The sequence below is a fragment of the Equus quagga genome, chromosome 15 (genome assembly GCF_021613505.1).
Source record: "Equus quagga isolate Etosha38 chromosome 15, UCLA_HA_Equagga_1.0, whole genome shotgun sequence".
NCBI lineage: Eukaryota > Metazoa > Chordata > Mammalia > Perissodactyla > Equidae > Equus > Equus quagga.
The window spans coordinates 66,119,955-66,135,066 of record NC_060281.1 but is presented as its reverse complement, the minus strand read 5'-3'; the positions used below and the strand labels follow the sequence as shown (position 1 = coordinate 66,135,066).

Below are 15,112 nucleotides of genomic sequence, written 5' to 3'. Positions count from 1 at the left end.
TATCTATCTATCTATCTATCTATCTATCTATCTATCTATCTATCTATCTATCTGCCTTTTCATCCATCTATCCTATCTCATCTTTTTCCTTCACTTTTTTCACCTAATGTTTTGGAAAACTTTCACATCAGAACAGCTATATAGTATTCTGTGAATAGTATTCTGTGAATTTAAGCTAGCCAATATCCCTTTAATGAGCACTGCAATGATTTGCAGATATTGCTCTATTATCTTCTGGTATCAGATGGCACTGAATGTTACTGTGGAGAAGTCTAAAGACAGCCTGAATTTCTTCCCCTGGTAACTGACAAGTGACTTGCTTTTTCCTTACAAAACATTCTCAAATCTGGCACATATCTCACACATACACACACACATGCACATAAGTATATATAAAGCATTAATGGAAATTAGATATATAGTTTAAAGAAAAGAGTATATATCATACTGAACATTTTAAAAGACAATAGCAAACACCCCACGCACTTGCACCCAGAAGAAGAACTGGAATACGTTCAGTATCTTTGAAGGCCCTGCATGTTCCTCTCCAGTGATATCCTCAGCCTCTTCACTGAGACCTCCTGTTCGAAATTTTGCATTCATTTCCTTGTTATTTTTTATCGTTTCACCTAATGAATATATACATCCATTATCCATAAAAAGTTTGCATATTTTTTATCTTTACATGAAAGTATTTGACTGCAACTTTCAATTACATTTAATATTATGTATCAGAAATTACCCATATTGATGTGTCTAGCTGTAATTGAATCATTTTCATGAATGTATAGGATTCCATTGTAGGAATATGTCAGAATGGTTTTATCCATTATCCTCTCAACGGTCACTGGGGTTGTTTCCATTTTTGCTATTACAGACAGCACTGCTATGAATATTTATGTGTGCCTTCCGGTGAGCAAGTGCAAGGCTTTCTCTAGGTCATAGACCTTAGATGTGGAAATGCTGGGTTGTAGTGTATGCAGATCTTTGATATTCCTGGGTAATTCCAAATTATTTTCTACAGGAAATGAGGGTTGCCTTTGTTCCAGATTCTCAACAACTCTTGATATTAACAGACTTTCTGACTTCTGGCAATCTGGTGGGTATAAAATTGCAATATATTAGGGTTTTAATTTGTTTTTCTCTGATTTCTAATGAGATGGGGCATCTTTTCTTATATTTATTGGCTACTTTGTGTTTTCTCTTCTGGGAAAGGTCTATTCTTATGTTTTGCCTATTTTTGTATTTGGGTATTTCCTTTCACTTACTGAATTATGGGCATTCTTTATATATTCTGCATCTTCATTTTTTGTTGGTCTTATGTGTTACAAATACTTTGCCTAAGTTTATGGTTTGCTTTTTGATTTTAAAGAGGCACTTGTTTTAAAAATGTAGTCAAATGTATCCATTTTCCCTTTGTGGTCAATTCTTGGTTAAGAAATCCTTTCCTCCCAGAGCTTATAAAGATATCCTTTAGTATTTTCTTCCACACTGATTTCTCTGTTTTCCTTTGAGTATCTAACTGATCTGAAATTGATGTCTATAAATGGCATGGAGTAGAGATCTGATTCTTTTTTTCTCATTAGGATAATCAATGTCCCAGTGCCTTGTTTGAAAGAGAGACCCCTTCTCGCTGATCTGCAATTGGAGCTCCTTTATACAAAAGTGTCATATTTGCATGGGATTATTATGGGGCTCTTTCTGCTCCTCATTCTATTTACCTATTGTGTTCCTCTATCACACTGCTGGAACATCCATGAATTTTTAACAGCTCATCTATATTTTTCTTTTCCTTAGTGTCTTACCTATTCTTGGCCTTTTGATCTTCATATAAATTTAAGAATCAACTTGTCAAGTTCCTTGAAGGACATCCTAGTTGATATTTTTATTGGGATTGCATTGACTCTACAGATTAACTTGGGGAGAATTGACACTTTCATGCCACTGTGCCTCTCTATCCCTAACCCCAGCATATCTGCTTCTTTGGTTTTCTGTGAATGTTTGTTCTACCCAAATGATTGGCTAATTATTTCATTATGATTGAAATTTCATAATTAGCTTTTGTCCTAGTATTGATTTTTTTTGTCATTAATTATGTTTTTCTGAAACACAGAATGCCCTTTGATCTACAGATTTGGCTATTCTTTAATTTTAGGAAAAAATATATTTGTGAATATACTTTTTGTTCATCTTGTTGGATTCTCAGCTGTAGGGACAGTAATTATCCTCACATTGGATCAACTTTCTTCTTCGTGTTGATTATCTGCTTTCTAATTCTTTTAATCTTTGCATTTCCCCTGCATTCACCAAGATTATCTCAATCTTTTCCCTACAGGCCAATAATTCCCTTTTTCATTTGCGTCTATTCTCTTCCTTGTTTTCAATTTCTATTTTGCAGTGTTTGGTCCTCAATTCATGTACCAGCTCTCTGGTCTACCTTGCCATCTCCACCTTTGTTCTCTTTTTATATTTTACCTCTTGATTTATTAAATTCACGTTCTTTTAAAAAAGATCTTACCCATTTAAGCACTCACAGAGAAGTTTATTTTTTTCTTGGTTTATGTTTCCTTCCAAAATAAATTCTCCCTCTCTCTTGCATCTTTGTATTTTCTTCCTCTCTCCCTCCCTCCCTGCCTTTCCTTTCTCCCCGGCTCTCCCCCTTCCTTCCTGCAGTATGTGCACATGGACGTGCCGCCATTTTTGTTCGACCCGATTCATGCCCAACTTGGACAACTCTGACCCAGACCCAGGTTTTCTATTTGTGCCTAGATAATAAGGATGAATTGTACTTGGCATGCTTTATCTTACCAAATGCATACAACACCTGAGTTTTCAACAGCCTGGGGTCATGGAGAGAGGAAGAGAGCTCAGAGCATTAATGAATGGAACCAGGCCCCATCCTCCCTTTCTGCAGTTTTGTCAAATGTTCTGTGCCTGAGTTCACTGAGCTTTGTGTGTGCTGAGATGGGGAATGGAAGTGAGGAGCAAGGTCAGTATTATATGTCTTCCATCCACTGGGATAAGCTTGGGCTGCAGATTACCTGTCCATTCATCTCTGGGTCTTGGATCCTAGCTTTAGACAGAGAGCCATCCCTGGATGGTCTCTTTTATCATCACCAACACTTCCGCTGCCCAACACGAGAAAGGGAAAAGAAACCCAAACACTGACTTGTCATCTTTGCATGTGGCGTTCACCGAGTCAAGAGAAAAATATCATCTTGCCCCTCTGTTCTCTTTCTGCTGCTTCCGGGTCTTTCTAACGCTTTCATCTTATTTATTATGTTTTCTGTTTGGCTAAATTCATTTCTGCATTGCTTATGACCCTCCTGCCTCTGCTCCCAGCTGGAAGTGACAGAAATGACAAACCCCAACGATTGTCTCTGCTTCTGGTACAATGTCGAGTTGATCAGAAAAGATATTCTGCTTTCCTAAAAAATTCTCCTCAAACTGCTACACCTGGAGGGTCAAGTCTGGGAACAGAACCTACCAGCTAACTGAGCAGAAGACTCTAAAACAGAGGGCTAGTTACAGGAGAGCTGAAAGATAACTAGACGATGCGCATGCCACCTAGACACCAGTGACTGCAGGAGCCTCTGCTCCTAGGGTCAGAAGGACAAAGAAAGGATGTGGTGTTATGCGAGGCCAGCAGCAAGGTCTCCATGTAGGAACTGGAGCTGTGGCACCAGCTGCCTGGAGGGACTTGGAACCACAGATGGAGGAGCTTTCTGGCCTGAGCAGGGACCGTGGAGCAAGAGAGAAGGGAACTGTCCTGACTGCTCCCGACTTCCCATCCACAAGATTCCTGCCAGTGGGGCTCTCTCCCATCCTTCTGCAAGTGGGGCCCATTAGCAACATTTTTCATGACTACTAAGTGCTTACTACTCTAGTTACCTATTGCTGCTTAACAAACTACCCCAAAACTTAGTGTCTTAAGACACCATAGTTTTATTATATATTGCAATTTTATGCATCAGGAATATGAGCAGGGCTTGGTAGTGAGATTCGTCTGCTCCATGTGGAGTTCACTGAGTTCACGTGGAGGTACTGAGCTCTTGGCTGGCTGGTCTAGTGCATCCAAGACAGCTTCACTCATGTGTCTGGGGCCTTGACAGGAATGGCTAGAAGTGTGGGCTCACCTTGTCCCCTCCCTCTCCATGGAGCCCTCAGAGCCTGTCCTGTGACCTTCCAGAAGATGAGTTGAACTTTTGACACAGCAGCTCAGGGCTCCAAGAACAATTGTTCTTGGAGACCCAAGTGGAAGGTCAGGGCTCCTTATGGTCTAGCCTCAGAAGTTCCAGATCCTCCTTCTGCTGTATTCCACTGCAGAGCGATGCACTGAGACCAGTGTAAATTCAAGAGTGGGGAAGACAACCTCTATCTCAGTGGGAAGAGCATCAAAGAAGACTCAGCCACGTTCAGTCCACCACACTGTCATGTCTCCTCACAGAGGCTTTGAGGGAGGGGGAAACGCATTGAGCTGATTTCTGGAAACTTCTGCCTCTCTCTTTAGCTGACCTTCTCTCCCTTTGTTTGTTGTATGCTGGTATTATTTTTTGCTGTTTTCTTTTAATCAATTTACTTTTCATACCTTCAGATTTTGGAGAAAAGATTTTGACATCTAGCTTCGCTCGACCATCTCATACCAGAATATGCTGAGTCAGTTGCTTTCCTAAGTTATCAAAGAAAATGCCTCATAAGCAACTTTGAACATGCTCCTTCTTTCATTTATTCGCTATAGTTTAAGTCAGAGGTGCCCTGCTACTTGTGTTAACATCAGCCCTTTTCAAAATGAATTGACGCTGCTTACTCTGAAATGACCTTGAGTCATCTGTATTACGACTGACCCCGATACATTTCTTGCTTGATTGGTTATACACTAAATGCCTAACGTGGGGCCACACAACCTGCTCAAAGTTCCCGGTAGGCTTTTATTTACACCCGGTAAGACCTGGATAAGGTAAGAGCCCAGAAACTGAGGCTCAGTGACCTTTGATGACCTTCCCAAAGGTCATCTTAGGGGCAACGCCAAGAGAGGTGCGCACGGCTCCTGCCTCCACGCCCTGTGCTCTTGCTCTGGACCCCATGTGGTCTCCGGCAGGTAGACTCTAGGTCCCTGCATTTGAAAGTGCTGTTCCGCATGAAAATGATCAGTGTTATTGCCTGGAAGGTCCCCACAAGCCACCTAACTTCCTTTCGAGCTCTGTAACCGTAACCGGCAGCAACTGCTAAGACGCGCAGATTCAGGTGATGGTGGACACAGTTTCACCTGGTCTGCTCTGAAAAGCTCTGGCTTAAATTGGCCACTCACACCCCAGTACACACACCACAGGCTCACTCTCACAGCATCCATCCCTCGGAAAAGGGCCGTGTCTCTGTGTCTTATTTGCTGTTACATCCCGGCACAAAGCATAACACTCAACAAATAGCTGTTCGATGAGGGAAATATTTCAGGTAACTCATTCTCTTAAGTGATTTTAGAAAAAATGGGATTTAGGAGTATCTGTGCCTACCTCCCTCCCTTGCATTTTTGGAGATGAATTTTCTCAAATATGTGCTCTGGGGTGTGTGTCGGCGAAGGTAGGTTCCCAGGACCTTAAATAAACAGATGTGTTACACGGGATTCCGGGAGGTTTTTAACCTCTTGAGTTTCAGTTTCCTCTTCTGGAAAATGTAGGTAGTAATTGTGCCTAATTCACGGAGTTGTTCTGAGGGTTAAATGTGTAAAAAGTAATTTAAGCACTTAGTGTCTAGAACAGACAGATACTCAGTGAGTCTTGGCTGTTATCATTGTTACTATTATTACTGCTGTTGTTGCACTTGGCAATCTTACAAAACAACATATCATTCCCGTGTTCCCAAGAGTAACCTGCAAGTGGTACACAGAGAAATTAAGTTTAAATGTGCTGGAAGAAGGATACGAAGACATTCCCCCAACAGCCTCAGGGGCCTGCTGACCAAAGGCTGGCCAGGAAATGGAAGTCTCTGTGGCCACCTGCATGAGCAAACATTTAGGACCCAAACCCAGCCCTGATGCTCCTCGCCTTGGTGTAGCATAATCCTCCACCCTCTGCCCGCCCCTCAACCCCTCAAAATGTAGAAACATACCTGGAGAGAGGACTAAAACTCTGAAATGACTGGGACCGGGTTTCCCCTCCGAACTCCTATCTATTCTTGTTCACCCCAACTTGCGGACCAAACTTCCTGCCAGCTGCGATAGCATCCAGTCGGACACAGTGTGATACAAAAAGGCCTCTTCCTTGCAGGTGCCTTAGTCTAGGTGGAAAGGAGGCTGCCAGGTGGCCCCACAATGGAGGGTGATAAGCTGATGAGGTGCTCAGACAGAGATGAAGGTCAGCCCACAGTTACAGAGTGTAAACATCCACGATTGGAAGCTCGCATAGCCAAAGAAGATCACAAAGATCTGTAGTTGCAAAACAACCCGTGTGTGTGTACACCCTAAAATAATAATTATTATTACAGAATTTAACCAAAGAGGCTAAACATACTGTGAAATTCCTTTCAGAAAAATCGATGGACCAGGTCCTGTAGTCAAAGGAGAGAACAGCAGATACCCAAGTCACACCAACACACAACTACCCCCTGAGAGAACCTCCTAGAACCATGATGAAGAGAGAAATGGCCATCTCTGCTCACGTCCACTCATATTTTTTTCCTCTTCCACATTTCTTGGATGCTGCATCAAGAGACAGATACTTGAAGACGCGTGGTGAGACCCTCCATCCTATGGGCCCCCATGATCTTCCCTATTCCAACTCCCAAAGGATGACAGGACTGTGGATGCAATGCTTCCCTGAGCTTTCAGTGTTCTTCTGACTGTTTTCCAGGTCGAATGGGTACTGGAATCCCACATCTATAGCCGTCTTTCGGTTTCCTTAAGGGTACACGCTTTGAGGCAGGAGGAGAAAATTGCTCCTTTCAAACATGCTTTTCTCAAATTCCGTGCTGGGAGTATCCTCCACCATTGGTGTCATCCATGGAGCCCCAGCAGACTCACGGACAGCCTAACTTAACTTAAGATGCCCGCACCTCCCGAACCTGAGGCAGAAGTTTATATGGCGCAGGAGCTGCAGGCTCTCGGGGACAGTCAGGCAACACTGCACGAAACACAGAGAGGAGGAATGTGGAGCAAGACCTACCCAGGTTCAAATTCCAGATCTACTTTTTTTGGGGCAAATTAACATCAATTTCCTCATCTGGACAATGGAGGTGATCACCTCTCCCTCAAGGAGTTTGCAATAGCCATTTGTCATATTTTGGTCCCCAGGCTGTTCCTACGAGTTTAGCTCTTTTAGATTCCACATATTAAGTGAGATCATACAGTATTTATCTTTCTGTGTCTGACTTATTTCACTTCCCATGATGCCCTCCAGGTTCATGCATATTGCGGGAGAAGGATATGAATCACTATCATGAAGAGATACCTGCATCTACATATTCATTGCAGCATTATTCACAATCACCAAGACATGGAAACAACCTAAGTGTTTGTCGATGGATGAACGGATAAAGAAAATGCAGTGTATATATATATATATATATATATGTATATGGAATATTACGCAGCCATAGGAAAGGAGATCTTTCCATTAATTTCTAGAACCCCCTACAGCCTGCCAGTATAAGTGTGGGCATAGCCATAAGACAGTAAAAAAATGGACAGATCCAAAGGAACCATAACTATCAGCTGATAAAGGGATTCTTGAGTTGGAGCCCATTATGGATTGACATCTTGAAATGTGCAAGGTCCATAAAATTGTGTGCAAAATGGTTGTGTGTATTGTCATACAGTGGAGTTTCCACATTCACGCATTAAACAATATGAATCAATTATTCAGGCTTAGAGAGAGAGTGCACGCAGTTTCAGTAGCTTAAATTTCTCATTTAATATTCTACTCAATTATCATAGCCCCAGAATAATGAGATGGGTGACATGAAGCTAATGGTTCTCAACTCCAGCTGCACGTTAGAATCTCTTGGAGAGCTTTTGAACAGTAGTGACACGAGGGCTTCACTCCAGACCCATGTTGGGACCAGATGACCCGGATGGGCAGTTGCTGTCAGAAACAACCACCTCGGCTCATCTCAGTTCCTGAGTTCCTCTTACAGTGCATGCACCTTAACGTGGGTGCACTTGCTTCTGTTATTTTCCATACGTGGCCTTGAAACACAGGCCAATTACTTCATCTAGAGTCCAACCAAAGGACTTGCTATCGGACTCATTACTAAATGGGAAATAGGTGGGGTGGACCTGTGGAGACTGTGACATTCACTCATGCCTCTAAGATTTAGTGAATGGCCATCGTGGGCCAGATACCATACTCAATACTGAGGAAACAGCAGTGAACAAAGTTTCTGTCTCATGGAGCACACATTCTAGTGGATGTAAAATGTGTGTTAGGTGCAATTGAAAGGATTTCCGAGAAGAACTTGACTATACACAACGTTACATCGCTTCGACACTCTGAGCCTCCCTATGTGTAAGTAGTGAGTTCCCTCTATGAGCAGTTTTTTCCAATAACCACAATCTAGTTCAATGGTTTTGACCTTGCAGGGGTTGATTTTGTCCCTAGGGGACATCTGGCAATATCTGGGCACATTTGGGTTTGTCACAACTGGGGGCTGTGTTCTGCAAGCATCTAGTAGGTAGAGGCCAGAGATGCTGCTAAACATCCTGCAATGCACAGACCGCCCTTCACGACAAAATATTATTTGATCCAAATGTCAACATTGCGAGGTTGAGAAACCCAAGCTAATCTACTGGATTATAACTCAAACTGTAAAAATAAATGTCCAGATGCCCTTATGGAAGTAAATAAATGATTGAATAAATAAATACAAAAGTGAGGAAGAATAAACAAATCTCACCTGCAGAATTCCAAATTGTTTACGTCGACTTATCACTCTCAAGGAGGTGGAGGGTAATGCCCCGCTCCACAACTGGGAGCTGTGGATAATCACTCCCTCCCAAAGAACACAGTATCGGGAGCAGGAAAAAGGCTACTTGGCAGTGGAGAACGTGGGAAGTACTACTCAAGCCCGGCGATCAAAGTCAACATTAACAGTGATACATCAGGCTGGTAGCGTGCATCCTCGACACAATGTGATAAAAATGGCACTTTACCTCTGCGGACCCATTATTTCACTGTAATCATGAGAAAAACATCAGACAAACCCCAGCTGAGGGATGTCTTCAAAGTGTCTGAACAGTAAGTCTCAGAACTCTCAAGGTCATCAAAACAGAGAAAGTCTGAGAAGCTGTCACAGCCAACAGGAATTCAGGAGACATGACGACTAAATGCATGCGAGAACCTAAATGGGATCCTGGGACAGAAAAGGGGGCACTGGGTAAAAACTAAGGAAATGTGAATGAAGTATGGACTTTAGTTAATAATAATATTGGCACATTAATTGTGACACATGTACCATACTGAGGTAAGAAGTTAATAAGAGGGGAAGCTAGCCATGGGGCACATGGGAATGCCCCGCACTGATGTCATAACTTTTTTGTAAATCTATATCTATTCTAAAATAAAAGGTTTATTGACAAAAGATGGAACCCCCTACTTTCTCTGTCTGCCTCTCCCTCCACTCTCCACTCCAGGCAACTCTATTAATCCCCACTAGACAACAAAGAGAGGCACGGTCCCAGGCGCCGATGTCATGGACATTTGTGGGTTTACAGATACCCAGCATCCATCCTCTTCCTAATAGCACCCGGTTTTCTCAGGAGGGAAGTGTCTCCTCCTGTGGGATGTGCTTTAGTGAAAGGTAATTCCAGGAACCCATTCTCATTATGGGAATGATATGGGGCCCCTCTCCTACCTCAACACAGACAGCACGTAGACATGTGAGCTGGTGGGAGCTCCTCGGGAGTCTGCACCTTTTGCAAGTATAGCAAGAACAGACGGTACTATTGAAGGGACTCATTGTGGGGGTGGGTGAGGGGTGCTCAGGGAGCAGGCTGTTGCATCTTCGCACAGGCATCCATCCTCTCTCAGACCACATCCATGCCAAGCCCGGGCCCCCTGTCTCACTAATTCTAGAGATCCACGACATACATCCAACAAGCCCTTTTATTAATTTCTTTCTTAAATTATCCAGACTGGGATGTATGGCCTGCAAGTAAGAACATTATTGGATACACCAGGACATATTTTACCTGGAACAGAATAAGAAGAGAATCTATTCTGGTCCAAGGCAAGTTCAAAGGCTATATCATTCAAGTGAGTTAAGCTCAGGGCCAATCTCAAACGATCACATTATTTCCTCAGAAGTGCAAAATCTTCTGCAAAGCAGGCTCCCCAAACCACCAAAGAACATCTTTTGTGCCTCATCAATCCCAGGCCCGCTTTTCCTCCTTGTCAAATATTCTCATTTCACCCTCCTGCTCTCTCCTTCATGACTCTCATCTTCACAAGAATACTTGCTTGGTAGTAATGTCTTATTCAGAGATGGCCTCACAGCTGCCCACAGTGCTAGGCACAAGGGGTCTTAAATTCCTGAGCATTTAGCATTTAAAACTGTAGAGACCTCAGCAAAGTATAGGTATTTGTTAATAATCAACAACGTGTTCATTCATTCATTCATTCAACCAATTTAAGACTATCTGTGACTTTGATCAAAGCCCCTATTCACCTGAGTTTTGTTGCACTGTTCTGAGCCTCCCCACCTGCATTTCCCGGAGAGCTAGGGAGCCAAGTTAATGTCACCCAAATATTGGCTCCAGCCTCACAATCAGCTCTGACGACCAGAACTTCTTTGAAATTGCTGTCCTGTGGGGACAAGGAAGGGAGGACTAGCTGGGGAGGATGCAAAAGAGAGAGCCGAGTTCTCTTCTCCTGCCAGACACATAATCAGGTGGTTACAGACCTAGGATGTTTCTGAAATTGGCTCTCTGTTGGAGGAGCAGAGAGGACACGAGAACAGGCTCAAGTGCTGTGGGATGCTTCAGTTGTTCACTCGAAGGAAAACATTTTCTGGAATTCAAAGGGATCCTCTGATGCTCAGGGAATGAAAGCATTTTGCCTCTCTTCTTTTGTGGAGGTCTGCTTTGGAAGACACGAGCTACAGGAGAGGACAGAATTTATAAGACGACAAACAGCCCCATCCGGGCTTTCTTCTTCTCAAAGGTTAACGCACACACACACACACACACACACACACACAGGCACACATGCATATGCTCAGACACACACACAGCTATTTCTTCTAAACTGCTCTGACTGATCATTTGCATGGAAAAATTGGTTCCCAGAACAGAAGCCAACCCCCTGTGCATTAACCGCAGCATCACCCTGAGATGACAGGCTCTGCAATTGCCAGGGAGGAGGCAGGAGGTGGCCAATCACGGTGGGCGAGGAGCTCAAACTGCAGCCGCAGCAGCATCCTCGATTTGGATGGGCTCCCTCCTGTTGGTGGCAGTTAATTTGGTCCCCTTTCCCCCTGGCCATCCTTAAGTAGCGATGGATGTCCTGCTGGCACCTGACCTATAAAACACGAGCCTACTTCTGAGGGTGTCAACACTGTCAACACAGAGAGTCTAGAAACAAAAGTTGCAATTTCAGAGAAAAGCACCCAAGCCTACGTGGCTGGATCCTTCAGGGTTATTTATAGCAGACAGCCAGATAGAGAAGACCCGTACTAATTCTGAATATTTGGAAGCCATGCTAAATTAGTGTCAAATTGACTTCATTAGAAAAAATAGACAGTTTTATTATTTTCTAATTATGAGAATTCAAACTAAAGGCTAATAACATTGCCAGATCCAGGTTTACCTCCAGCTGTTTTCATAAACAGGTAAGACATTTGTAATCAGAGCATTTTACGTATGCAGCAAGCACATTATTAATGCAAGCTTTTAAAGAGACAGTGTGCCACCTTACCAACTTACACATTCATGAAATAGTTACCTTATTGTTGTCTTAATTGGAAAACTGATCTTTTTTCTTTTTATAAATGTCTAATTGATGGACTCTGAACAAATACACTTTTACTATATAGCCCAAATTTTCAGATCTTTGACTTATAAGTGGAATCACCACATCTAGATGCTTCAAGCGTGCTTGTCTCCGACTCTGCAAAGATTTGGATCCCTTAGATTATGTAGCCCAGAAAGCAAATTTCTCTTGGCTTTGTCACAGCTGGCCAGTGATAGAGCTGCCCTCAGGTCTCTGACAAATGGGTGTAGTGTGTAATAGATGGTCATCGGATGCAAAGCTTTTTGTGAGGTTTAATATCACACATACAACTGCTTCCCAAAAAAGCTGGATGTAGTATCGTCTCCTGGAGAGTTACAGCTGCAGGAGATTTTGATTTTCACCCTGGGTCCAGGAAATCAACAATCCGTAGTTGGCAAATGTAAAGGATGGCAGAGAGTATGAAATTGTGCGAGAACAAAGCTCCCCTTATTCAAAACCTTTAGTTTCTAGCCGCAAAATATTTCTCTATAGAAGCAGCCATCTCCACAAAGAACATTACCTAAGACTGTTGAACTTGGAAAACAGAGCATGAAATGAGCCAACCATGCAGAGGGCCTGGGATCAGCTGAATCCAGGTCTGATCTCCAAAGGGAGAGGCAACGAGGCCTCAGTCCACAGACGTGTTTCTGTGCCCCAAATCCCTGCCGCTAATCCCCAGACACACGATCAGCCCAAGCCAAAGCCAACCAGCAGCCAATTCAATCAGTAGATTAACGCTGGGCATTAGTTTCTGTTTCTTTAGTTAAGATTAAATGGGAATTCCTGGCGCTGGGGCATAGTCAACTTAAATGTGCAAGATATAAGAAAAAAAATGACTCCTTTCCTAAGGTCACCCATCCCTTAACACAAACAAAAAGGAAGAAAGGAAGACAAAGCAGATATTACACCCAGATAGAGAGGGACGAGAGATCAGATCATTACTGGAGGAACTTTTAAACCCTACCTATAAAATGTGTCTCACAGCAACACTCCCGTTTCCAGGGGTCATAACACAAATCCTATTACACTGCGCTTCAGATCAAGTTGCTGCATTAGGTAACAACGTTAGGACACGCTTAGGGACCCAGCAACACTTACACCAAACAGCTGTTAGAATCAACCTCGTCTCTGTTTAAAAGAAGTAGACAAAGCAACTATTCCCTGAAAATCCAAGCAAGCAGCTTCTCTTACATACTGCATTTCAAAGAGAAAACGAACCCATAATTCTTCCAAAGGACACACTAGTCCTTTTAAATGCCTTGTCTTTGCTACATTCTTATACAAGACACTCAACAAATTCAACTGTTCTTCACACGTTACACGCTTTTATATTTTGAACACTAAGTTCTGTTTCCAGAGAGAAACAACATGATAAGTTTCAGGTTGATACCATATCTTGGAACTCACAGGTTTGGAATAGACTGTGAGTTGGCAAACGGTATCCTCCAGCCTTCCTGAGAACTGTTGCAACCTCATTTGCAGTCTCATTTCAGCTGTGAGCCATTTAACTATCTGATTCTGAAATGGTTCCTGTTGGGAGCCATTAGCATTCCTAAAACTTGTTGATAACACCCCAAGCAAAGGCAAAAGATGTAACATCAGCGTCCCCCTGGCTGTTCTGCCTGTAAAATCAATTAATAAGAATATCTTCACCACCAAACTGCCAGCCCAGAACATCAAACAGGTCTCTATTTTACAGTGAAAATGGAGTCAGTAAAAATCGGGAGACCAGTTCTACTCTGGCCAGCGCTATCACAGCTCTTCAGATCAAACACTGGTTGCCTCAGAAGCATCCTGACCTTCGAGCTAGGACAGGGAGATACTCTGAACCAACTCACCTCAGTGTGAAGCGGTCCTCAGTGCAGTTTTTGGAGACAGCAACAGGAAAAGTCAGCACCTCTCCTTGTCGCACAGCCTTTGGCACGTAACGGATGGCCACGTTGTTATCCAGACGCAGCTCTCCCAGGGGAGGCCGGCTGTGGGTCTCGTACAGAAAAACGCTCCCAATCCTCTGCAAGGGAGGCCCCGACTCATCAAGGTCGTTGTGGCCTGTCCGAACCCCAGCGCCTGTCCTGGAATCCTCCTTGACACAGTCTCCTCGCTCGTCGCCCGGCTGCACGGTGTAGTAGAGCTCCACGGGGCTCCCCTCGGGCCGGTCCCCCGACTTCTTCCTCCCAGCCACCACCGTGGGGGGGCTGAACCAGCCGGCCAGCAGCTCCAGCTCGGCCACACACAGCCCCAGGTCCCCCTGCAGCCGGCAGCTGCCTCTCACCTCCCGGGTCTCCCGGAAAGCGAACACGCGCAGGCAGGGCAGCCTCTCCGCGGGGCTGTGGTCGTCCCAGTCTCTGCCCACGACGTGGAACAGCACCTGCACCTTGGGCCGGCTCAGGTAGATCTTGTCCCGCAGGATGGAGGCCTTCAGCTTCCAGTTAAGAGAAAACTTGTTGGTGAATCCCAGCGGGTTGGAGGGCAGCATTAAGTCCTGGGGCACCACCTGCTCGATGGAGAAAGGCCCGTAGCTGGCATTCAGGACCGGGAGCCGCTTGGATTTGTAAATCAGAAAGGACTCCACACGGGACTGCAGGCTGGAGTTTCTCATGATATCCTGGTTGGCTTCCTTCAGGAAGAAGGACACGTCTGCATTGTTGATGTGGTACGTCACCGGGAGGTAGGTGGGCAGCAGAGAAAACCTCTGGATGCTCTCCAGGATCCCTCGGCTTTCCGTCACTGCGGGGAGGGAAGCAGAGTTGAGACGTTAGAAACTCCAGGGCAACGTTATCAATATTTTGCACAGCTTTGTCCCCCTCATAATTGACTGCCCTGTCTTTGTACCAATTATGCAATCCTTTACCAAAATTTCTTACTTAAATCAACTCACTTTATATTAAATATATTTGTTTTAAAAACAACAATGCCACTGAAATAAGGAGAAAACCAGTATCATCTGCCATGTGTAGGAGTTGAGAATGCAAATAAATGAAATTTTAACAAAGTAACATTTTTCATTCAACTAGTGGTCATGGTGCCTATAGGGCGTGATGGATTTATGCCTAAGACTTGCTCTCTTTTTGTTCAAAGGAGAAATCGTCATTAGAAAGGTCTTAAGAACATGCTAGAATCAAACAGAGAAGGAC

General features: G+C 43.9%; 1 protein-coding gene across 1 annotated transcript in view; it reads right to left on the bottom strand.

The window, feature by feature from the left end:
- TMEM132D (transmembrane protein 132D) overlaps positions 1-15,112 on the bottom strand; it is a 595,229-nt gene that overhangs the window by 431,073 nt on the left and 149,044 nt on the right. The window contains exon 2 of the mRNA XM_046638733.1: positions 13,817-14,705. Coding sequence (XP_046494689.1) covers positions 13,817-14,705 — 889 coding nt within the window. The remainder of the gene's footprint in view (positions 1-13,816; positions 14,706-15,112) is intronic.